Source organism: Asterias rubens, chromosome 13 (genome assembly GCF_902459465.1).
Source record: "Asterias rubens chromosome 13, eAstRub1.3, whole genome shotgun sequence".
Classification (NCBI taxonomy): Eukaryota; Metazoa; Echinodermata; class Asteroidea; order Forcipulatida; family Asteriidae; genus Asterias; species Asterias rubens.
Window position 1 is genome coordinate 13,419,478 of NC_047074.1, and position 27,010 is coordinate 13,446,487.

At 38.8% G+C, this 27,010-nt stretch overlaps 1 protein-coding gene across 1 annotated transcript in view; it reads left to right on the forward strand.

Annotated features, from left to right (window-relative positions):
• LOC117298251 overlaps positions 1 to 27,010 on the forward strand; it is a 65,724-nt gene that overhangs the window by 15,927 nt on the left and 22,787 nt on the right. The window contains exons 2-12 of the mRNA XM_033781388.1: positions 5,866 to 5,966; positions 7,898 to 8,287; positions 17,322 to 17,438; positions 18,167 to 18,529; positions 20,019 to 20,132; positions 20,948 to 21,046; positions 21,975 to 22,331; positions 23,233 to 23,349; positions 24,473 to 24,583; positions 25,712 to 26,116; positions 26,674 to 26,781. Coding sequence (XP_033637279.1) covers positions 5,882 to 5,966; positions 7,898 to 8,287; positions 17,322 to 17,438; positions 18,167 to 18,529; positions 20,019 to 20,132; positions 20,948 to 21,046; positions 21,975 to 22,331; positions 23,233 to 23,349; positions 24,473 to 24,583; positions 25,712 to 26,116; positions 26,674 to 26,781 — 2,266 coding nt within the window. The 5' untranslated portion in view covers positions 5,866 to 5,881. The remainder of the gene's footprint in view (positions 1 to 5,865; positions 5,967 to 7,897; positions 8,288 to 17,321; positions 17,439 to 18,166; positions 18,530 to 20,018; positions 20,133 to 20,947; positions 21,047 to 21,974; positions 22,332 to 23,232; positions 23,350 to 24,472; positions 24,584 to 25,711; positions 26,117 to 26,673; positions 26,782 to 27,010) is intronic.

Consider the following 27,010-nt stretch of genomic DNA (forward strand, 5'->3'; position numbering starts at 1 on the left):
AACACCTTTCTCTTGTTCTACATCAAAGATGGCGGTCAGTGACGTCATGTGTAACTCTGCCATAGAGATCAATTGACCTTATCAAATTGACCTCTAAATATAATAGAGATTCGTGGACCATGCATTGACGTCATATACATCTGCCATCTCAGAGGTTAAACGATGATGAAACAATGACGAAAAAAACCCATTATTATTTGTACGCACGGCGTACAGAACTGGCCAAACAAACAACTTCCTTTTGACGTCAAGGCAAGGGCGCCCTATATACTCAAATGACGTCATATGCATATTGTCCATTGGCCAGTGAACTTATGGCTGCGTAGAAAAGTTAGAATGCTCGAAGTGAGCTCAAAGCCAAAACCCTTCTAAAGTTGGGGAATACTCCTAGCCTAACATAGGCCTATCTATTATACAGAGCATAATTTAAAATCAGATTAACCTACATGATCTTAGCCTAAACAATATTATTGCAAGCCCAAATTCAGTTGTCATATGAAACATTTTCCCGCCAAAAGGTGTAGCGTGCAGTATGTCTGCACACGTGTTTAGAGGTACTGGACACGTTTGGTAATCACTCAAAATATTTAAAAAGTTGCATAAAAACTTACTTGGTATACGAGCAATGGAGAGATGTAGATAGTAGAAAACATTGTGAGAAACGACTCTCTCTGAAGTACGATCCCACCCACAAATATTTGAATAAAGTATAGCACTTCTCAAGCGTCTGGAAGCACATAATTTTTATATTGCAAAAAGGGTGTATCTATTGAATTATTTTCTTGCAACTTCGATGACTTTTTGAGCCCAAATGTTCACATGTTTTATGCATATGTTGCAATACGCCAAGTGAAACCACTGGTCTTTGATAACCAAACGTGTCCAGTGTTTTTAAGTACACCATGTCCGTGAATATTGACGAGTGAATAATAACGATCCAGTGTAAATGTCGCTATGCTGTAGCCATGTTTGACCATTATATTAAGATATCACCCGAGCTGGATTGAAAGTGTTACTGAACTGTACGTTTGGCATGTCCATCTTCGCCAGTCTGCATTCAAATAAAATGAGGATACATCATATAAAGTAAATAGGATTTTTCTCGTGACGTCACACGTTTACCAACTTTTGCTTTAAGCTTACTAACAGCACGGACGATTTGTGCGTACACTGTGCGAGTTTCCATTTCATTGCACTACTCGAAAAGGCAAGCTGACCTCCTTTGCTTAAAAAACTGTATAATAAAAATACATGACAACAAAAATGCAAATCCATGGTGAATGCGCAAACTGGTCGCTTAATTTTATTGCTTACCTGTGGAATAAAGTTACGCTTTAGCAAACTTTGTTCCACTAAAACATTTGAATTTGTATTCGAAACCTGAGAATTAGATTTTAACGTGGTTTTGAAATCAAGCACCTGAAAGTTTTTTTTTTCTATTATTATCTCGCAACTTCGACGACCACTAAGTTGAATACAAATTTTTAAAGGTATGCTTATTTTGTGCATTATGTTGGGATACACCAAGTGAGACGACTGGTCTTTGACAATTACCAAACGTGTCCAGTGCCTTGTCATTTTTACAACGGACTTAATACTTTGACACTTCGAGGTTTGGGGTAAATTTGTCCCTCGCATCACCCGAACAGTTCACTCCATATCTCAAACCGTTCTCCGTACAAGCAGAATTGAACCGACCTATCTTCCCTATAAGTTTCCAAATCTAAGACCGCACCAACCACTCAACTAGACAACAAAATCCAGTTTTACCTCCATGTACTGTCAAAACAAAACATGAAATTTAATTTCCCGCGTTCCTGCTTATAAGATCGAGGTTGTGATGTTGACGAAAAACACTGAAGACTAAATGACGCGTGAAAAATGGCGAGTCGTGTTCATAAACGCAGAGCCTATTTTTCTGTTTTCGCTGTTATGATTTCAGAGATTGGGTGAAACGAAGCTCAAGGGTAACAAAAACACACCTTTTTTCTTACAGGAAATTAAAAAAGGTCAGCTACAATACCGACACCATTTTAAAAGCCGGGTGATGAGCACAAACAAAAGAAAATGCTTTTTATTTTTATCATGCAGTGGCCGTCGGTAAAAAACAAAACGTTAAATACACCTACGGCCGACTTCAAGAAACGCTTGGATTAATCCTATCTGGCTCGTCCTAACTTGGGATGTGTTCCATACGTCCTAACATATATGGATACGGAACTCAACTCGTTCTATAGTCCTTAGATCCATCTTAAGTTAGGAAGAGTTTCGTGAAACCGACGGTTACCCCTTCCAGGAAACACTAATGCCCCATTACCTTCATTGTCACTCACACTAATGCCCCGCCCAATCAAGCACCACTAATGCCTCTACCCTAATGTTTGTGTTTTTCAAATCATGCAGTAACCGTCGGTAAGGGTATGTAAATAAACATAAAAACAATGTTACACATACCTCTTCCATCCCAGTAGATGCCCCAATACCTTCTTTTTCATTAATGCCCCGCCCAACTAAGCACCACGAATGCCTCTACCCTTCGGTTTTGGTGTTTTTTTTTTTTTAATCATGCAGTAGCCGTCGGTAAGGGTAGTAGATAAAAGTTAAACCGATATACACCTGGCCCATCCCAATAAACACTAATGCCCCAACACCTTCGTTGTCACTAATGCCCCGCCTAACAGCTAATGTCTCTTATGCAGTGTTTCGAATTATGCAGTGGCCGTCGTTAAGGGTACCAGGTAAAAATCAAGACGATAATACACCTGCCCCCTTCCAGTAAATTATAATGCCCCAATACCTTCATTGTCACTAATGCCCCGCCCAATCAAGCTCCAACAATGACTCCACCCTCAGTCAATGTCATCATACGCGTCATTAATCCTGGTCCCTCCCGGATCTTTGGGATCAATAATGCCCTGCCAAATGCAGTATTATTTACCTCTCAAGTGAGGTCAATCGGCCTATAATATCACCCATGATCTTGTCTCGGAGACCTCACGTCGTACACAAGTCGTTTTGTTCATTCTCTCCAAAAAAAGGCTTCCCCAAAACAAGCATAGCTTATCGGGGTTTGCCTCCATTTCCCTGATTAGTTTTAAGTTACCACTTGATTAAAAATTAATGTGTATATGAAAGTCTTTTAGTAGTAACCAATGCAGTGTTGTGCACACGTGTTGTTATAGAATTATGAATGCCCCACCATCAAGCAGAATAGGGATGCGTTTCGGCGGTGATTTATCCAATAACTGTTTCGGTTGAAATTGCCATTGGTTAATAGTAGAAACAGTTATTGGTTACGACCGTGAAAACTCACCCTAATATCTATACCTTCCAAGTATCATCAATGTCTCCCATCTTTCTGGTCCAAAGGCCCGCCCATTCCTATAATAATGTTCTATAATTCAAGCCATTAGTCACGATAAAGACCGTGCCAGTATTTTGCTAAATCAAATGGGCGCCGACAAAGGTGTGTAAATCGTCACTGTTTTCACGAAGAGCCGCGAATACTAAAAGGACAGAATAATCGATTTCTACAGGAAAGGGTCTTTATCGCAATAAGTTGCACTTTGCGTTTTTGTGAAGACCCACATGCCCCCAAAATACATTGTAAAACATTGTAACAGAAGAGCATAAAATGTAGGTCAAATCGTTTTTTCCAGGTTTCTTGAAGGGCCACTTCAGTCAGTGTGCTTGGATTACGAGATACGCGCCCTTTTCTTGTGTAAAAACACGTATTTAGTTTAAAGACACTGGACACCTTTGGGTAATATTTGGGGTGTATCTCAACATGTGCACAAAATAACAAACCTGCAAAAATTTGAACTAAATTTGTCGTCGAAGTTGCAAGAAAATGATGAAGGAAAAAAAACCTTGTTGATGCACACTTTGTGTGCTTTCAGATGCATAATAAAAAGGCATTTTCACAAAGAGCCACATGTACCTAAATGCATCGTGAAACATTGCAAAAGATCAGAGTAAAATGTAGGTCAAATCGTTGTTCAGGTTTTAGGAAGAGCCTCTTCAGTCAGTGTGCTTGGATAACGAGATACGCGCGCCATACAGTTTAAAGGCACAGCCATCGATTTCACCAAACTCTTCCTAACTTAGGTTTTATCTTAGGACTAAGGATGAGTTACTCTCTAATAATGTAAAAGAGTGAAATTTTCACTCTCTTGTCCGAGTGGTTCAAGTTTCACTCATTTGAGAGTTAAAGTCAATCTGTCTCACTTTTAATGAGTGAAATTGGAGCAAATTTCACTCGAAATCGAATTGAAAGTACCCTTTTTTCACTCTAAAAAGAGTTGTCCGCCATATGGATCTTTGCACGAGTGGTATGGCGGACAAAACGGGTGCTTACCCATTCTTTTACATTTAGGGATCGAGTGTGTGACGCATTGAACCCATCTTAAGTAAGGAGGGGTCAATCGTCCTAACTCAAGACTTTAATCCTAGCGTTTCGTGAAATCGACTGTAATTGTCAAGGACCTGTATTCTCACTTGGTGTTTCCCAAGCGCGGCTTTTCGTGAAAACGGTGAAGCGCGTGGTACCAAAAAATAATAATGTACTCGGATAGTGATGCGCAAGACTTGCGTTGCTATCTCATGATGTAAAAGAGTGAATTTTCACTCTTTTGTCCGAGTGGTGTTAGTATCGCTCTTTTGAGAGTGAAAGTCAATCTATGTCACTATTTTTGAGTGAAAATGGAACGAACTTCACTCTAAATCGAGTTGAAAGTACCATATTTCACTCTAAAAAGAGTTGTCTCCATGTCTCTTTGCGAGAGTGGTATTGCAGACAAAACGATGATACTCCCGCTTTCATTAAACGAATAAATCTTCCTTGTTCATCCAAGTCCCACCTCTGCAATCAAACCCTGACACAAGAATATAATCATTCCTTGATATACGAACTTGTCTCAGCAAAAATTTCGAACGTGTCAAAAGCAGTTTTCGATTTCATGGCTGAACTAACCAATTAAAAGGACGAACCACTCAAACGAACTGAGAACTGCCTCTGCACAATGTGTATAAACCTTTTGTCAAGGCCTTGCGGCTTAGAGATCCGCGATCTCAAGCGACTGGAGCGAAATTCTCCTGTTCCCTTCGCTTGGGATCCCTGCCCTCCAAAACGAAAGCCTTGACAAAAGGCTACAATGTGTGTTCTTGAAATGCATAATATATAGTAAAACAAAATTCAGATGCATATTTAACATGTTACATTTATGGCTGCTAAAGTGTATGGTTCGAACGGCCTTTAGCTACCGGGCAATCTCGGTGGTCTAGTTGGTAAGACACTGCTCTAGAATTGCAAGGGTCATGGGTTTGAATCCCACCCGAGTAATATGCTTGTGATTTTTTTTTTCACAGAACTCGGAGGTAGCGACCAATAAAGTAAAAATGACACAAACTAACCTCATCACAAAAAAATCCTATAATCAAAATCCGTGTTTGCCTTTGTGTCTTTTAATAAAGTGAATAAAATTAGCTGCTGTAAACTGATATCCAACCAATGGTATAAATGCAAAAAATAGTTATTGGCTCTTTTCTCAATTAGCCTTCGAGAAAGACCCTGCTAGGATCGAAACGTCAGGCCATTAACTATTTATTGATAGAGTGATCTAGACAACCTTGCTCTGATATTTTGGTCAGGTTTCAAGAGAAGAAGAACGAGACATCATAATTGAAATAATTTGTCCGCTGGCAGGTTTATACGTCGATGTCAGCAGCCATGAAAAGTCACCGATGTATAAGTAAGAACTTTTAACAAGTCGGTGACATTTCGCGAGTCGTGTCTTGGACAATGGGGTGTGTGGCTTGCATATAAATCAGTGATTGTGTGCTGATTTTGTGTCTTTTTAACCTCAGATACAGTGACGGCAAGATGGGTGATGGGGAAACAACCAGGCTACGGCGGGTGATTCTGGCTCTGGGAATTCTTAGTAATTGTATCGTAACAGCTAATGCAGGTAAGTTTCATTGAATGTATATAGCCCCTGTTCACACTGTACTCTACTCACCGGGGTTGCCCCGGGAATAACGACAGACCTGTTCAGTGTTCACACTTCTATTGCTTTACCCCTGGTCTGCCCCGGCAAATGGGCATACCCTGGGGAAAGCCACCTCTGCCCTGGAGTAGGGGCAAGCGGTAAAACCCCGGGATATTATTATTAAAACATGCAACCGAACCCCGCGGAATACATGGACATGACGTGAAAGTGCGCCGGGATAACCGTGGAGTGAGAACAAAATAAGGCATCACCGGGCTGTAATTTCACTGGGATAAAAGGTATAGTGTGAACAGGGCTTACAGCTGACATATGATACTTTAAAAAAAAAATCAGTTATCTAGTGAAATTATGTCCGTCGAAAAAAGCTACGACCGGGATTCGAACCTAGTGGCGTTTGGAGACTCTTTGGTTAAAGGCAGTGGACACTATTGGTAATAACTCAAAATAATTATTGGCATAAAACCTTTCTTGGTGACGAGTAATGGGGAGAGGTTGATGGTATAACACATTGTGAGAAACGGCTCCCTCTGAAGTGCCATAGTTTTCGAGAAAGAAGTAATTTTCCACGAATTTGATTTCGAGACCTCAGATTTAGAACTTGAGGTCTCGAAATCAACCATCTAAACGCACACAACTTCGTGTGACAAGGGCTATTTTTCTTGCACTATTATCTCGCAACTTCGATGACCAATTGAGCTCAAGTTTTCACAGGTTTGTTTTTTTATGCATATGTTGAGATACACCAACTGTGAAGGCTAGTCTTTGACAATATTACCAATAGTGTCCACTGCCTTTAAGGAGACTGAGATAAACCATGCACAAGACTTGTGGTTTATCTATAATATTGCCTTGGTTAAAAAACGGGCTCTCTCTCTGTACATTATGTTTTTCACCACTGTTTTGCCCTAAATCGGGAGGCCAGTCTTAAGTAAAGTGAGCTGGTATTTCTAATTGTTCTAAGAGGCTATTCCACATTTTAGGCCCATTGTGCGAAGATTGATCTCTCTGCAAAAGTTGGATAACAATTTGTTGGCACCAATATGGGGCAGAGGGTGACCCCCCCCCCCCATGGTCCCATGTTACGGTACTTAAACACATAATTGTCATCTTGTACAGAAACACCTTCCTTTAAAGACACTGGACACTATTGGTAATCAGGTGTATCTCGACAGATGCATAAAATAACAAACCTGTGAGAATTTGAGCTTGATTGGTCGTCAGAGTTGCGAGATAACTATCATAATAGGTCCGGGCTACATCTAGGTACATGTTTGGGGCTACATTTAGGTCCGGGCTACATCTAGGTGGCATGTTAGGTCAGGCAACATTTAGGGCCCGGCCTACATTTAGGTGCTGCACACCCTTGTCACACGAAGTTGTGTGCTTTCAGAAGCATGCTTGATTTCGAGACCTCAAATTCTAAACTTGAGGTCTCGAAATCAAATTCGTTGAAATTACTTCGTTCTCGAAAAGTACATTACTTCAAAGGAAGCCGTTTCTCACAATGTTTTATATTATCAACCTCTCCCCATTACTCCTTACCAAATGACGTTTTATTATGATAATTATTTTGAGTAATTACCAATAGTGTCCACTGCCTTTAAATTGTACATTCTCTATAAGGAATTCCCGAGATTCCTAGAACACAATGAATACACAATAGATGGTACATACGTCATGCCACAAATCGAAAAAAAATGTGTGAACCATTCTGTCAATCCCTCTGTCCTTTCTCTGTGAATTTTTATACGAAAAGTTAACTTCGCTGCGACCTTTTGAATGGGGTAGGCAGCAAAGTTTTTAGCATCAGCGAAGCTAGCTAAGTGTTGCGTTCACACGATCAATGTTCGCTCTCTCTCTCTCTCTCTCTCACTCTCAACAACCCACAGATGACTTCCAACAGATCAACATCACTTCAGAGTCACCCACGAACATAACTTCCCCGGGTTATGGTTCCTCCAACGGATACCCTACACAAAGCTTCACCACATGGGTCATCACAGCTCCACAGGGCACTATCATCAGCGCTAGAATCTTAGACTTCCAGGTGGAGGGACACAACAGCGCAAGAGACGACCTATTCATTGGGAGTGGTCTGAACTATACCACGGTGTATGAGGGGTATAGACTACCCCCAGATAAAAGTGTTGGAGACCGTGGAGAGGTGAGGCAAATCATCTCATCCGGCCCGGAGATGTGGATGGTCTTCAAGACGGATGTCTCAAACAATCCGCCGCGAGATGGTTTCAAGATTCAGCTGAGCGTACTTTCTGAAACAGGTAAAGCACTTTTTATGTCCACTATATTTCTAACTGCCTCTAGCTATAACGGGCAATCTCTGTGCTCTAATAGGTATGATACACTGCTCTAGAATCACAAAGGTCGTGGGTTCGAATCCCACGGAGTAATTATGCCTGCTGTCTGTATGCAATGCTGACACACACCGGTGTATATGGGTTTTATTGTATATAGGTTTTCTCGGTCAATTTCGGAAAAAGAGCAGCCAATAACCACCAAGCTATTCTATTTCGCGCAAAATCGAATGCTACTCAAAAGGGTCATTCGATTTCGTTTTGGGATTAGTCAAATGTAACGTTGCGTCATTCGATTTAACAAAATAATCATTCAATTTAACAATTCATCAAAGCAGCATTAAAATTCGCAGACGCTTCTTGAGGCGTGTGTGTCACGAAAAAGAATGACGCTACGCTAAATTGAACAGAGTGCTTAAGGAATTTGACTCGCCCCAAAACGAAATTGAATGACCGAATTCTGAATTTGAAACGCGGTAACAACTGGAACAGTAAAACAGCTTTAATTGGAACGCATGAAAATTAAATTGACTGCTCATTTGCCGAATTTGACCGAGAAAACCTATATTATAGGTTTTCCCGGCCAATTTCAGCAACAAATCATTAAATGTCATTCACATGCATTCAAATTCTAGCAGTTTCCTCTAATCCTCTCCAACTAGGGTTACTTTTTAGCTCTTAAAGCATTCAATTTCGTTTTCGTGCACACATGATTGCATTTTGATCGTTCAGATTCGCTTCAGTCATTCTATTTCATTTATAGGTATTCAAGACTACACTTTGACCATTCTTAAGTTGAATTTCTGCTACCTATTTGCAATTGATGTATTCAAATTAAGACCCACCGAAGCGAAGATGATTTTGCTGCTAGTTTGAGTTTTCTTTTTCATTTATGTGCAACGAATTTCAACTTCTTTGCATTCAAACTAAAGATGACTTCTATATGGCTTTATGACACGAGTAAACTGGAAATTAGAGCTCCTTTACTAACACAGATGTTTTTCTAAGTGTTTCCATGTACTTAACATTATTTACATCATTTTGTTTTCTTAATTGTAATATTGTTCCATTTGCTTGCCTTGTTACCCTTACGTTAAAGCCTGTATCCGATAACATTGAAATAAAAACTTCAGCCTTGTTTGTCGTTGTTTTTACTATGTCCAGAACCTGTCAAACAAGAACGTAACGAATCCTTTTTTAGGGAAACAGTTAGCTTAAAATCATAAGGGTTTGTTCTCAAATTTACAAATAAGTTAAACTCAATGTTATCCTGTTTTTTACACAGGTTCTTCTCTTTGTTAACAAGTTTTTTTTTTACGGAAACACAAAGCTGACAAATTATAAGGGTTCGTTCTCAAACTTACAAAAAGTTAAACTCAATGTTAACCTGGTGTTTTTTCACACTTGCTCTCTTTGATTGTTATACGTTTGTTCTATTTGTGTTGTGGTTATGGTTTAAGTTTTGTCTCCATCTTCTTCTTCTTCTTTAACCTTCAATGATCTGACGTGCAAGTCAACTGGGCATGTAGGCCAGGCTATACCATCTGACGCATTTTTCATAAGTTATTTGTCCAACATAGGCAGCAACGAATGAGTATAAGCACATAGGCCCAACGAAGAATTTTGATTTGAATGCAAACATTTGGAAAATGTTTGCCCATTAATGAAAATGAAGGGTTGACCAGCTCTCGCTGCTGGCTTTAACGAAATTGAATGAGTCTTACGGCCTGATGAAATTGAATGATGTGAGTTGACCAGTGAATGTTAACTGTTGAAATTGAATAACTCATTTTGACTCTTGAATGCTGATTCAAAGTGCATTCATTTTCAAAACGAAATTGATTGAGCCAGGAGTTAAAATGAATGGATTTTTGCTGAAATTGGCCGGGAAAACCTATATTTACATTTATATCTTTAGGTTCAAAAAATGTGTGTTCCGTAGCTTTAAAGTATAACATCACAAATCTAAAGTAAATATTATGTTTGTCACGACCTTACGAAAACGTTTCGCTCTATTGCAGTTTTATTCCGATTTAAATACAGTGGACACTATTGGTTGTTGTCAAAGACCAGTCTTCTCACTTGGTGTATCTCAATGTATGCATAAAATAAAAAACCTGCGAAAATTTGAGCTCAATTGGTTGTCGAAGTTGTGAGATATGAATGAAATAAAAAAAAAAACACCCTTGCACACGAAGTTGTATGCTTTCAGATGGTTGATTTCGAGACCTCCAATTCTTAACTTGAGGTCTCGAAATCAAATTCGTGGAAATTTACTTCTTTCTCGAAAACTACGTCACTTCAGAGGGAGCCGTTTCTCACAATGTTTTATACTACCAACCTCTCCCCATTAGTCGTTACCAAATGAGGTTTTAAGCTGATAATTATTTTGAGTAATTACCAATAGTGTCCACTGCCTTTTAAAGCCTTTAAACATCAAAATGGCTCAGTATTTCATAAAACAGGGCGCTTATATCTGATAACAATGTTGTGTATTCATACACGTACACAACACATTTGAACACAAACCAATCAATGTAACATTTTGACAAATATTTCCCTCTGAAATTAAGACATATTCAAGAAAACTGAATACAAAAACAAACGGAATCGCTGACTTTTGCTATTTTTCTCCTGACTCGCATAACAGATTAAGCCAACATCTGCACATGTTTGTTATTTCATGTGTTATGTTTGATCCAAAAACATGAACAATGTATGCGACTATTTTGTCAGCTTTACCGATCCTGAAATATAAAAACCTTGGAAAAGACAATTGGCTCGTAGTATTTATTTTTCTTTTCAATCCACTAAAAAAACAACAACAAAAAAACAACCTATGCCTTAGTGCGTATACACAAAACACTAATAGCACCCATTTAGCAGAGAGCAGGTGCCACGTCAATTAAAGGACAGGTGTGGGCATGGGATATTTTTACGCGCCATTCGTCAATTTCACCACTTACCAAGAACATTGAAAAGAACGCTTTCAAAACTGTTCGTAGTTACATGTTGCACACTCGAGTGAATGTAACTCGACTACTCTTTATTGAACATTATTTGTAACTTTGATCAGGAGAACAAATGTTTTCAAAGGCCCATTTTGTTATTTCATCTTGGCCGAGTTATTAACACGTTATTAAATTAATGCTAGATGGCCATTGTTGTTATGTATTTTTGCCGAACTTATACTGTGCGACGGCTGTTTTATGTCTGTTTATATGGTTGCTTTTACCGATCTACTGTAGGGAGGAATAATGCTGTTCCAGAACGTACTAGGCCGTTATCACGCTGTCTCCATCTTGGTCATGTTCCTCGTATCTGATAACAATAATGAATGCTAATAATTATTTTGCAATTACGAGCCGGACTATTTTGTTCTTCCAGTCTGGGTTTGGTAACATTGATATCAATGGGAGAAATTCAAGATGGCTGCACCCTGATGAAGGTCTATAGTCGACCATGGATGTTTGCATATGTGTCGTCTTATTCCAACATGCATAACATAACTACCTGTGAAAATTTGGGCTCAATTGGTCGTCGAAGTTGCAAGAGAATAGTAATGGAAGAAAACATAAAAAGACTTTTTGCACAAATTTGTGTGCTTTTAGACGCATAACAAAAAGCTTTAGGCCTGAAGTCTTTTAGTATTTAAGTGAGAAATTACCTCTTTCTCACATCTGAAAGCACACAAATTTGTCAGCAAGGGTGTTTTTCTTTCATTATTTTCTTGCAATATATATGACAAATTTAGCCAAAATGTTCACAGATTGTTTACCATAATTATGTATATGTTGGGATAGCAGGGTGGATATGTGCGCATTACAAGTCTTATTATTATTATTATTATTATTATTATTACACTAAGTGAGAATACTGATCTTTGACAATTACCACATGTACCCAGTGCCTAAGGGAGTAGAACACCGCTTCAAAATATTCTGTGTTTTTCCAAACGCTGGAAATAATTAGGACAATGATGTATCCATCAACTGTGCAAATTTCATGACTTGAAACAGTAAACAGTGTCCATCAGTGTTTCCCATCTCGATTCTTCATTTCATTCAAACACTTATAGCTGAGGCCCGTGGGAAAAAAGAATGGCGCCACCCTAAACCATCGAATAATCAACACTTTCCTGTGTTGCTTCGGGATAAGTGTGGCATCTTTGTCACTTTATGAAATTAAATCATACGCCTGAATATGAAAGCGAAACTGAACGACTAAACAGACTTTCATGTTGATTCTGGAAGAGAAAATAACTGGAACAAACACGGGGAGTGTTGATGTATATCATGATTCCCTCTAGTTACTTATTCAGAGTTGGGATAAACTTGAGGAGTGTTTCCATCTATGGTTTTAGCATTTACTTATTCAGAGCTATGTGGAGTGTTTTCCCTCTTTTGTTCCACAAGTTACTTATTCAAGAAGGCTATGTTGTGTGTTTTCCTATAATGGTTTTGCCATTCTTATTCAAAGCAATGGGTGTGTTTTCTTATGGTACCACCATTACTTATTCAGATCTATTGGGAGTGTTTCCTCCAAGGTTCCACCATTTACTTATTCGAAGCTTTGGGTGTATTTTTCCTATAAAGGTTTCACCATTTACTTATTCAAAATGAATTGGGTAGGTGTTCCTCTACATAGTTCCTTAATCAAGGCAGCGGAGTGTTTTCTTACGGTTCTACTATTTACACATTGTGAGAAATAACGTAGTTTTTGAGAAAGGGGTAATTTCTTACTCAATTATTAAAATACTTTAGGCCTAGAGGTTTTTTTCTTCTTTTATTATTCTCTTGAACTTCTCTTAACCAATTGAGACAGGTTTGTTATTTCATACATTTTGTTTGGATAATTTAAGTGAGAAGACTGGTCTTTGACAATTACCAAAGGTGTGAGTGCCTTTAACTCACCCCTGGTATACTTAAACAACCCTTGTATCACACGCAATAGCATAGATAGATAGATAGATAGATAGATAGATAGATAGATAGATAGATAGATAGATAGATAGATAGATAGATAGATAGATATATAGATAGATAGATAGATAGATAGATATATAGATAGATAGATAGATATATATATAGATAGATAGATAGATAGATAGATAGATAGATATAGATAGATAGATAGATAGATAGATAGATAGATAGATAGATAGATAGATAGATAGATAGATAGATAGATAGATAGATAGATAGATAGATAGATAGATAGATAGATAGATAGTTTATTTCTTTTTATATTCGTGGCAACGGCCAAATTACAGTAAAAATTACAACATATGCAAACAAGTTTATCACCTGTGGCTACATGAAGGCACTGGACACTATTGGTAATTGTCAAAGACCAGTCTTCTTACTTGGTGTTTCTCAACATATGCATAAAATAACAACCCTGTGAAAATTCGAGCTCAATTGGTCGACGAAGTTGCGAGAGAATAATGGAAGAAAAAGTTGTCGCAAAAGTTGTGTACTTTCAGACGCTCGAATTCGAGACCTCAGCTGATTTCTCGAATTAAATTCCAATATTTTAGTGAACTTTCCCCTAACTACGTTACTTCAGAGGGAGCCGTTTCTTACACTGTTTTATACTATCAACCTCTACGTTGCTCGTCACCAAGTAAGTTGTATACTAACAATAATTTTGTGAGTAATTACCAACAGTGTCCAGTGCCTTTAATACAGAAGTAGATCGATCTGAATCGTATCAATTCATGGAGTTATAAAAAAAAAACTCCATGATCAATTTTTACTTGTCACTTCCCCAAGGACAATTTCTACGAAGACCCATTTAAAACGAGTTATGACGCGTGAAAGTTCCACTCACCGCAATATTGTATTGTCAATTAATTAGTGGCGAGTATAATTACACGTATAGACACTCTATGTTCATTTTATAGCGGCAGCCGACGACTGTTTACTTTGTCCTAATTCTATAAACTAATTATGCAATTATGATTAGCGAGCCACATAAAGAATGAAACTCCTCTGGGAATTATTCTATTAGAGCCCTAGATCTAGAGTAGAGTAAATCTGTTCTCATATTTTATTAACAGGTGCGGAATGTTTTTAGGAATTGGTATTCCTATTGTTTTCATTCTGGGTTTTTTTTTTTCATACAATGTGCTTAGTTTGTTTTACTAATGTTCAGCGTCCTAGGTCGTCTGAACACGATTAATTGGTATTGTTATTATAGACCTTTCTTTTGCAACGTCACAGCCCGAGTTTTTGCCAACCCAGATTAGAAAACTATGGAAAGCCGTAAGTGCAAATCAAGAAAAGATCGCTATTTTTGGTAACAATGTAACCAAATTTGTTGATTTTGTTAAAAACAAAACAAACAATTATGAGGGGTATTTTATTTAGTTGAAAGTTTGCAGAAAATGCTGAATTTGGTTAAAACATATGTTTTTAAGATTGAGTGTTTTACTAACATTCGGCCGACCATGCCAACCAAGGCGGTTTGTTTATCAACAAAAGAGAGGTCTATTATTAGATCTGGCTTCACTTTGGAACATACTCCCCCACGAACTCAGAAAGGAAACATCACACATTCTACAAATTCGATTAAAACTATCCTTTCTGGAGTTCCTATAGCTGAATCAGTATCAGAATGTTGTTTTTTTGTTCACGCAATTCTACTCTCAGTCGCACCAGGAGTGTCAGGCCTGACAGACATGGTGCGTTATAATTAGTGGTCACTCTTATTATAGGTGTTCCGACGCAGAAGTCGGAACAGCTATTGTTTTCGTCAAGACTTACAGCAGTCGATACAGTTATTGTATTTGTCGCACATTTGTATTTAATAGTTGTTCCGATATAGTTGTCAGAACAACTAATGTGTTCGTCAAGATTTATCACTATTTAATGGATATGCCAGATAACGATGTGTGTTTCGTTTTAAATGATATTTGCTCTTTACTTTAACAATTTGTTTCAACGAAAACTTGATTGGTTTCAGTAAAATAAAGCGGTTTCTTATATCGCGACGTTACACGCGGGACCTGGTGATTTGTTTTATTTTATTTTGTTTGCAACTAGACTCCTTTGATCCTCGAAACATAACTCCAAGCACGTGCTTCTAAATCCCGCTCTTGGTCTTTTAATACAACTTGCCAAATAGGCTACATACAAATCAATATTTACTGAAGATCATTCGTCTTTGTGTTTCGCATTGTCCTTACCGTCAACGTGGCGCCATTTTGATCTACATGCAGCAACCTTTTAAACTTGAGCTTTAAAAACGTGGTCATGTTGAAAATTTACAACAATGAGATGGCGAACATTTTAACCCTTTCGTGCACTGTTCTTTTTAGTGATAAATTGGTCATATCTACACATTAAATTTTGTTTATTAGTTTTGTTTATAATACTATAGGTTTTCTCGGTCAATTTCGGAAAATGAGCAGCCAATTTAACCATCAGCCTATTCTATTTCGCACGAAATCGAATGCTACTGAAAAGGGTCATTCGATTTCTTTTTGAGACTAGTCAAATGTACTTTCATTCGATTTAACAAAATAATCATTCAATTTAACAATTCATCGAACCTGCATTTAAATTCGCAGGAATTTTTTTTTAGGCGTGCGGTTAGTCATTCAATTTCATTTTGGGGCAGTCAATTCTGGAATTTGTGCAATCTTAAAAACGCTTGCGATTAACTTTTTGTTTCCTTACGAATGTTAAAGGCATGCGGTTAATTTGTTGGCACTCTTGAACATAATATGTCAAGATGTCTGGCACGCCAACAGATTGATGGTTGTTGAATATTTACAAAAAAAAGAACTAAAAAAAAACATTCAAACACATTCAAATATCAGGTCTTGCTCCAGTTAACCATTAAAGCTCTCCCGAAGAAAGAAACCTTATGTGGCCTCAGGTAAAGTCTACTGGAAACTAAATATAAAATAAAGAAAATAAGGTTCGCTCGATTTAAAAGTGAAGGTACGAAACAGTTGCCTTTTACAGTTTATGAAACAGTTGCCTTTTACATTTTATCTGTTTATTTGTATTTCTTTAGTCGTTTACTTATTTGAATTCTCGTTTAGCGAAATTAATTGCCTCTTTACGAAATTGAAAATGATTAAATCAGCAAAATTACTAGTCGAACCAGCTTTGGTAAATTGATGGTTTATGATGGGAAAAATTAAAGCAAAATTTCCAGCTTTTCAAAATATGTGTTGATCCTTACTAAAATAATATGTATTTGCAACAATTGCATCAAGATGTACAAACTCTCTTTGATTTCTTGTTGAGCCAAACAGTCGTTTGATCTTAAAACTAGACTTGTTCTCTAGTCATCTCATTATGTAAGTCCCATATCTTATAATAATAATAATAACTAGTTCTTATAGCCGGTTTCACAACAACCGTCTCAATGCGCTTTACAATAGTGCCGTGATCATTGGGCCAATACCATTCCTTTAATCTTTCTCAGCTCCATGTGCGCATACAACATGGGCAGCCGAGCGCTCCAAAGGCTTTTTCATATCACACTATGAGCCTCTACCCTTTGCAGGTGTTATACCCCTGGGTGAAGAGAAGCAATTATGGTAAAGTATCAAGTGTCACGACTGGGACCCGAACCCACACTCCGATATGACTTAACCACCAGAACTTGAATTCGATGCTCTTAAAACCACTCTATGTTTTGCACCTGAATTCAAAGCAGACATTGCTCAATATGGTTCTGAATATTGTCTTGCTCAATATGGTTATGAATATGTTCTTGCTCATTGGTAATGAATATAACCGTAATTTCTTCGGGGACGACCTTGTCGGCAAAATTTCGATGATTTTATTGAATTCTGCACACACAAAAAGCTGCCGCCAGGCCCATAATTAAAAAAGCTTAAAGGGTTTGGGTATTTTGTGTAGGGCCAAAACAAACAGTGACCACAGGTTTAAATTAAACTTACACGGTTTGAAGATAACACCTTAACTGTAAAATGAGGCTAATTCGGTGTTTTTATTGTGTTCTCTTTGTTTTTGTTTAGAGTCGTGTGCTTCGAATGAGTTTGGTTGCCACGATGTGATCTTAGTGTGTATGGATGAAAGAGTGGCTTGTGACGGTCCACCACACTGTGCTGACGAGTCGGATGAAATGCAATGCGGTAAGAATACTTCATTTTTACCTTTTTTTCTATATTCTTATTACCAAATTAATATGGACTGGCTATATTCTGACAGGTATACTTGCTTTCGATAACCAGTGATGTCATTGGATATAATGGTTTCATTGGATAAAGGACAATGACGTAAGCTTTCTATCTTTGTTTTGATTGGTCCGAGGTGATGTTTCGGTCGTCTGCATATTATGAATGTAGGTGATTATGGACGGGGTTAACCTAGGCTTGAGGTCACTTTCTGGCGTATTCACGAGCCTCGAGGTGTGACGTCAGATGTTCAGGCTTTACCAAATAGAGCCCATAAAAGGCACTGTGGACACGCTTGGTAATTATTGTCAAAGACAAATATGGTCACTCAGTGTACCCCAATGCTTGATCTGTGAACATTTTGGCTCGTTTGGTCATTAATAGTTGCAAGAAAAAATACTACGAAAAAACTCTTTGCTGCACAAATGTATGTGCTGCAAGATGCCTGAGAAAGGCTTCAGGCCTAAATATAAAAATCTAAATAAATGAAATTACCTCTCCTTTCTCAAAAACTACGTTATCTTGAGGGATTCGTTTCTAACAACACTTCTCCGTTGCTCGTTCTCAGGTAATGTTTATGCTATATAACATAAACTTCGAGTAATTAACAAACGTGTCCAGTACCTTTAAAGAAAAGGTATTATTGCTCACTCCCATTTTTCCCTTCTTATAATTATTTTATTCAGAACACTGCGGACAAACTGACATCGATCTTTCCGTGGTGGACACGTACAATTTGACGTCACCAGAATACCCTAACGACGTCCCCTATGAGATCCTCTGCCATTGGCTGGTGACGGCACGTGACGACGCCCACGTGCTCCTCTCATTCGTCAACTTTATTTTGGACGAGAACCAAGATTCATTCTCCGTCGGCACTGGGCATGATCCGAGCAATATGACGTCATTGGTGCTAAAGCGCAGTGTTAGCGTTACGCCTATGGGGATGGTGATCAAATCAAACCGGATATGGCTCGCGTTTAAGACTACGGGCCACCAAACACTCTTAAGTGTACTGCAGATTTCGCTGCGAGTAATCAAACCAATAGGTATTTTAGACAACTATACTGAATTTACATGATTTAACCAAAATAAATAAAGATATACATAAACTCCTCTGCTATGGGGTCATTTACTGCAATTCCATACTCGTAATGATCAAAATGTCATTAGGCCTACATGAAAATGAGTATGTATTTATTTGAAAAAAATATATATAAAAATACATGTTTAACTTAAAAGGATTTGGGTACTTTTTGTAGCGTTAATCTGTGGACATTGTGTTTTTTGTCCTACAAAAAGTACCCAGACCCTTTAAAACATTAATGGTTCTTTTTGCCAATCATACTTGAGGACGACTCTACACCCCATACCAGGAGCTCCAAAACATGCAAAATAAAATCAATATAATGAAATCCATACAAACATTTTACTCTATAAATGATCTTATGGTGGAAATCCTAATTGAGCAGACAAACTGTCATTTAATGAAAAGAACTGGAATTAGATTTCCTAAACTTACTTATGTGGTCTTTGATTACTCGATTTAAAATGAACACTTTTAAAGTATGAAAAAAAAGTCTTGGGCGGTGACTATGGTCTTGTGAGTCGGTGTACTAAACTCGGCACACTTCAGCACGATATAAATCGCTATTGAATTAAATTCAATTTAATTCATCGTTTGTTTGATACCCATATGACATGATTACAAGCATTGACATAGATGAAGAAAGGGGCTTACGGAAAATGTTCTTCCTCCCTTTTGTTGCTTAGTTTAATTTATTTGCTGGTCAATCTATAGCTCTATTTAGCCCTAAGCTAACAGCTGATTTCACTATGACAAGAACAAGTATTGTCGTCTAGTCAACGAATCCAAATTTATTGATTTGTGAGATTCATAATCATGGACGTTAAACTAATGTTTGTATGAGAGAGATTGGTCGCCAGTTTGGTGTTTGTATCTAATGTAAGAGTCTGTCACATCCCCTCGTCGGAAAGATCATCTGTTAAAGGCAGTGGACACTATTGGTAATTGGTGTATATCAACATATGCATAAAACAACAAACCTGTGAAAATTTGAGCTCGATTGGTCGTCGGAGTTGCGAGATAACTATGAAAGAAAAAAACACCCCTGTCACACGAAGTTGTGTGCCTTTAGATGCTTGATTTCGAGACCTCAAATTCTAAACTTGAGGTATCGAAATCAAAATCGTGGAAAATTACTGCTTTCTCGAACACTATGTCATTTCAGAGGAAGACGTTTCTCACAATGTTTTATACTTTCAACCTCTCCCCACTACTCGTTACCGATTGAGGTTTTATGCTGATAATTATTTTGAGTCATTACCAATAGTGTCCACTGCCTTTAAACCAATGTTTGTATGAGAGAGATTGGTCGCCAGTTTGGTGTTTGTATCTAATGTAGGAGTCTGTCACACTCCCTCGTCGGGAAGATCATCTATTAACAAACTTTGCTGTATTTCTATATATTTGAAGCAACGTTTTGATCATTTTCGATGTTTTTTCTTTCTTTTAAGTGTGTCAAGATGGAGAATTCCCATGCGAATCTGGTTTGGAATGCGTGCCGCAAGCAGCTGTATGCAACGAGTTACCAGACTGCTTAGACCACTCCGACGAATTGAACTGTCACGGTAAATTATTCAGGTTTTTTTTTTGTCAGGAAACTTTAACTTGATTACAAACCATCGATTTCCCGGGAATGATATGTTTCTCCTTGTCTGATGTAAAGTGCCATAATCACGGTGTGAGTAACACTTGATAGAGCTTTCCAATCCAACCAGAATGGCCGATTGTACAACGAGTTAAATGTTGATTTTAGCTACTCTCTTTATTCATAATGTTTTGTATTTTAGATTTTAGACCAAAACATTAATTGCATTTTTAATACTTCAGGAATTCTATTTATTGAGTTTTTTTACTTTCTACTTTGTCCATAATGCCATGTACAGCGCCCTAGAGCATGTATACATGATTGTGGCGCTATATAACTTTTGGTTTTATTATTTATCATTGCAAAGCAAAATGCAAAGTCACAAAACAAATCACCACTTTGGTAATACTGAAAGCTTGGTGTTTGTGAAATGTGTTGGTGTTTGCTTAAGCAGAAGACACTGCTTAACATTTTTGTTTTGCTCAGTAGAGTTATGATGAGAATGATACCAGTCACAAATGGTACATGTGCTATAAAGCTTGGCTGGTAACCTTAATCGTGTAAGCATCTTTTTTTTTTGCTAAAGCAGCTACATACAAATTAGGTTCTGGTTTCCCATGACTTCAAGCCTGTCAGTAATGAACCGAACCACCTGCTTTAAAACCAAACAAAACCAACCTATCAAAATGAATACAACTTCGATTGATTCATTCTTTTTTCCTTCTACATCATTATTAATACAAGAAAACCATATGTTCTAGTTTCTTTTACCCTTTTCTCGCTGTGTGTATATAGATTCACCCTCGTGTCATGGGACGTGCTCTTGCTTGGAGAGAGGGAACATTTGCAACGGCGTCGCGGATTGTCCAGACTACTATGATGAACTATTTTGTGGTAAGGGCTTAATGGAACACGTTGCCTTGGACCGGTCGAGTTGGTCTTTGAAAAGCGTTTGTAACCGTTTGTTATAAAATGCATATGGTTGGAAAGATGTTTTATAAGTACAATACAATGATCCACACAAATGTGCCTCGAAATTGCGTGGTTTTCCTTTTACCTCGTCGACTAACACGGTCGGCTACTTATGGGAGTCAAATTTTTGACGGCTAAAGTTTTTTATTATTTGAGTGAGAAATTACCTCTTTCTAAAATGTTACGTTACTTCAGAAGGAGCTGTTTCTCACAAAGTTGTACAAACAACATGTCCCTCCATTGCTCGTTACCAAGTGAGTTTTTTTATGTTAACAATTATTTTGATTAATTACCAATAGTGTCCAGTATCTTTTAGCAGCTCTATGAAACTGGATCAAGATTTCAAAAACAGACATTATGGATGTTTGACGTCCTTGTTAAGAGACTGGGGGAGAAGGAAGTCAATACATACGAAGAAGATGATTTATGAGGATGGGGGGTATTAGGACAAGAAAATCTTAACTGTGTCTGTGTATATATGCCAGGGATCGATTACAGTGATGTTATTGTGGCTTGCTTCTTGGTGTGGATCAATATGGTGTAAATTCAGCAAAATAAAATGGCGGTTACCTTAGCGCGGACGTAGGCGGCGTATAATATGAGATGGCGTCATCACTACTCAAGCCAGTCTATATTGTAAACATGTTTTCTGAATTAAGCTTCGGCTCCTGGTTCGGCTGAGGCTAGCATGGCCCCGCGGTTGTTTTGACAATATTGCGCGTGCTTTGCGTACGCGCCAAGGGCTTCAGACGAGAGGACGGAGCCTGAAGCCGAATCCAAAGCCGAAATTTGGCCAAGGTCAATTAAAAACTCATGTTTTTTTCTCTCTCAAAATTGTTCATCTTTCTAGAGCCATGTGGTGATCCTTTCATCCAACTCACAAACAACGACACCATAGTCAATCTGACTTCACCACGATACCCCTCACTTTATCCACGTGAGATGTCTTGTATCTGGCTCATCACTGCCTCAAAAAACCATCGCATCCGTCTTCGCTTCTTAGACTTCAAACTCAACGTAGAAATCCTGTCCGTTGGAGACGGGCACCGGCCAAGCGACGAGAACAGCCTAATCATGCAACGATTTGGTGTGACAACACCGGTTATTGTTACCAGCGCAGAGTCGAAGATGTGGATCACGTTCGAGACATTTTCAGTCTCTTCTATATTTCGAGGATACTTCCTGCAGATATCGCAGTTTGTTACAGGTGACGAACATCAATCCAATCAGAACTTATAAATGAATAGACTGGTTCCCACTTTCAATCGACACATGCACTGGTTTTACTTGCCCACTGATTTCATTGGACAACAGTTTAGTGACGTAACTGACATCTATGTTTTGATTGGCTCGAGGTGATATTTTTTCTTACAGATATCGCAGTTTGTTACAGGTGAAGAACATCAGTCCAATCAGAATTCAGTAATAAATAGACTGGTGCCCAGTTTCATCGACATATGCAGTGGTTTTACGTGCACAATGATTTCATTGGATAATTGTGCAGTGACGTACAACTGACATCTGTGTTTGATTGGTCCGAGGTGATATTTCTTTACAGATATCGAAGTTTGTTACAGATGATGAACATCGATCCAATCGACTGATTCCCCCCCCCCCCTTTCATTGACACATGCACTGATGTTACATGGTGTGCCTAATGATCCCATTGGATACAAATTGTAGTGACGCAACTGACATATGTGTTTTGGAGTGCGTTTTGGCAACCCCAACCAAAAACTGTTTCGGCTGTTGGTCGTTGGTTCTGCTGTTCAGACTGAACGATAACCGAATTGTGAGCTCGGTTACCGTTTTGGTTATGACGTCAGAAACAGTTTTTGGTTGGGGTCGCCAAAACGCACTCCAGATTTGTCCGAGGTAATATTTCCTCCAGATATACAAACTGATAAGTCCAACTCATCTCCCAACTTCTTTTCAAACCTTCTTATAACCTCATAAAATATATTTTAAAAAATACTAAAATATTTAAGACTAGACTAAGAACTGTAAAAAAAGAAGAAGAAGTTTATATTGCTGTGAGTGCTGGCACACGTCAGTGCAAGGGTAAAACCAAAATAAATACTTATAATGTTGTGTTGTTTCTTTCACAGTTGAGTGTGGCGCTGATGAATTTAGATGCACTTCTGGAACCCAGTGTTTGCCAAACACGCACAGATGTGATGATATATCACAGTGCCTTGATTTCACGGACGAAATTGGCTGCGATGGTAAGTTAATAGCAAAGAAATAGCACCCGGTGAACGCTGAGTGTCTCATTGTGCGTGCGGTTTCGTTGTGAGACCATTTTTATGGACGCGCACACGCCATTTTCGTAACGCGTGTTTGGCAAAATATTTTGCCATACAATTTTGCCATACAATGACATCATCATTGACCAATGAAAAAACTAGAAATGGTCTTTGTGCGCTGACATCTTGCCATTTTGCCATACGCGCGTATCACACGATGATAATTTTGCCATACGCGTGTATTGCGCGGTATTGATACGCCGCGTCCACAGACGACACAGAGGGTGGTCGAGCTCAGCGTTCTCCGGGTTCTATTTCTATGGTTAATAGGGAGGTTTAGCAGCACGTAACGCGAGCAAACACGTTAACATGAACGTCAGAAAATTGTGTCATTTTTAGGTGATGTCACTATTCTGAGCGTATTGCATGTTCATGCGTCTGCACGTGTGAACCTGACGTGAAAAATGATATCTTCACGTCAAACCTTTTACAACAACATTTTCTCACGTTTACGTTCACGTTTTTGCTCGCGTAATGTGCAGCTAAACCTCCCTAATTATGTGTAGTGGTTTGCGGTATTATTATTATTTCATTTTATCACAGCATGCAAAAGAAAGATCTCATTTTCCTTTGTGCCGGTAACTCCTCGAGTCGGGCTACGTCCCGTAGCCTTAGATCTCAAGGGTCTTTCTCATGATGCTTTTTCGGAATTCGGGAGACATCTCGGTTCTGTAAAGAACTGTCCTGCTACTGGACGCGTCTCAGATTCAAATTGGGTAAAAAATTAGTATCTTTTTAATGACCGCATTACTTCGAAGTGGTATGTTTTTCAAAATGCTGTCTACGGTCGAAAGCTTCTAACCAAACGCCGTTATTGCCATTAGTTTAGAGAGTGGTCAAACGAAGGCTACACCTTCCCTTTCATAGTGACAGATTTATGATTTTGGGCCGAAAGGTGCAGCATATTTCAGTGCAATCAATGCGTATGACGCACGAACAATACGTAGGCATTCTAACTGCAAATTCATCATGCTTATCTTGCATATTCATTAATTTGATAATGCATATTCATCGTTTGAAAGGGATTTATTTGTACCCGTAGACTCGTGTCCAGCCGACCATTTTTCCTGCCAGACTTCGGCATGCCTGGTGCCCTATGGGTTATGTGATGGAACAGTGGATTGTGAAAACTTCAAAGATGAAACGGGATGCGGTGAGTCTATAGGGGCCCAGACGGCGAACTCAAGCTCTGGTGTTTCTGTTCAGCAGAGTGTGGGTTCGAATCCCGGTCGTGACACCTGTGTCCCTGATGAGCAAGGCAATTTTCTTCTCTCCATCCAGGGGTAAATGGTTACCTTTTAGGGCAGAGATGGTTCTTGTGATTGATTTAGCTTTAGCGCGCTACATATTTGGCGGCACAGGTGTTTACTCCCCAGGGAGCTGAAAAAGCCATTGGACACTTTTGGAACAGATAAAAAAATCACAGATTTACAAATAACCTATGGGGTTTACAGAAGGTAATGGTGAAATATTATTCCATGAAATGCTTTCTTTTTTGAGAAAACATTAAAACAATTATCAATTCTCGATATCGAGAATTACGGATTTATTTTAAACACATGTCATGACACGGCGAATCGTGCGTAAACGCGGGTGGGTTTTCCAGTTATTTTCTCCCGACTCCGATGACCGATTGAGCCTAAATTTTCACAGGTTTGTTATTTTATGTATTAGTTGTGACACATGAAGTATGGGCCTTTGGAAAACACTGTTTACAATGGTCCAATGGTTTAAAGTAATGAAAAGACCCAGTGATTTTTGTTGTAGTGTTTTTGGCGCTTTGAGACATAGTGTATAAAGCGCTAAAAACAGACCATTCATCACAGAGCTGCTCAAGCAGAAAATTAGCTGAACGCAACAATGCTGCCAATCAAACGAGGAACACTGGGGCGAACCCCCTTTTCTTTTTGATAAGTGCACTGATTAGTTTATGCTTTACACACGGGACCAACGGCTTTACGTCTCAACCGCAGGACGAAGCACCATCTTGCTTGACATGGGTGTCACGACGGTAGTCACGAAAGTTTTTGACTCCATAAAATGTTAGTTCGCAAAGTTAAAACCACGCAATTTTGAGGCATATTAATTGTGTGGATCGTTATATTCTACTTTTAAAACATCTTTTAATTCTAATCATTTCATAACAAACGGTTTCAAACGCTTTTCATGGACCAACTCGACCAATCCAATGCAACGTGTCCCTTCAAGGCAACGTGTCCCTTTACGGCAATTAATACAATTATTGCTTTGGGTTTTTGATAATCTTTGACATAATTTACAGACACTATGTGTGGAGAGCGCAACATTGAGCTGACAAAGTCACTGCCAGTGTACAACTTATCCAGCGTGGAACTAACATCCCTTGACATTCTAACGTCGGCATACCCTCCCAGGTACTCGTGCCTTTGGACGGTAACCACCACCTCAAGCCTACAGATTATACTCAAGATTATGTACATCAAGCTGCACAAACTTAGGGGGGATGTCATCATTTTAGGAAACGGGCATGACCCGTCCATCAGGTCAACCCGTATCGCCATCTTTGATGGGGATGATGATAAAATCGTATTGGGTAGGACCTATCTGTCATCTGATTCGACAATGTGGATCACCAAAATGGCTATTGATGATTCCCCCGTTATTTGGAGAGCTTTTCAATTCGTACTAAGAAGGTATAACAGCTCAGGTAAGAGTCACCCTTGGCAAAAACAACCTCACTCAAAACGGGGAATGGGAGACTTTGGAACGCTAGGTGGCAGCAGACTTACCAGGTAAATATCCATTGTTTACGTAGTTCTGAGCATTCGCACATTACCGAGAACAATGGATTTTACCTTGTTAGTCTGCTGCCACCAAGCGTCCCAAAAGTCTCTCATTAGACAGAAATAATTTCAAGGGATGTTTTCTGAACATCATTATTGGACCTGTTTAAGTTTTATGTAAATCTGTGATCTTGACGAGTTTTTTCTTACCATTTGTTATGTATAGACCGTATTGCATAACCCCCTTTTGCTGTGAAAGTCACCATCTTGTAGGGCAAACGTATGCGCGTCCAAACGCGTACATCAAGGAAGCACGTAGCACGCAACATTCCCGGTTTGATTTCTACGGTACATGCACGCACACACCCACGCACACGCGCACAGACGCCATCTTGTAGGCCAGATATTTGAACGGTGACGTCATATTCAATACGGTCTATTGTTCCTATAATTATGCTAATTTTTTTTTTGGGGAGTTCAGGTGAATGTAATGAGTTCCGATGTCGTCACGATTCACATTGTATACCCGAAAGTGCAGTGTGTGACGGCATTGCTAACTGCGGTGACTACAGCGACGAACATCATTGCGGTAAGTCCGCATAGCTACATTAAAGAAAGAGGCAAAAGAAATACTAACATCCTTTTCCATTGTCAACTCACACCTGTTATCTCCATGTAATTATGATCAAGCATTGATCATGCACAAACCAGTGATCATGCACAAACCAATGGGGCTGCTGACTGCTTCGAAATCGATAACAGCTCATCCGTTAAATTGTATGACTCAATTCAAAGTAAACGCACCCACTCATCAGTGA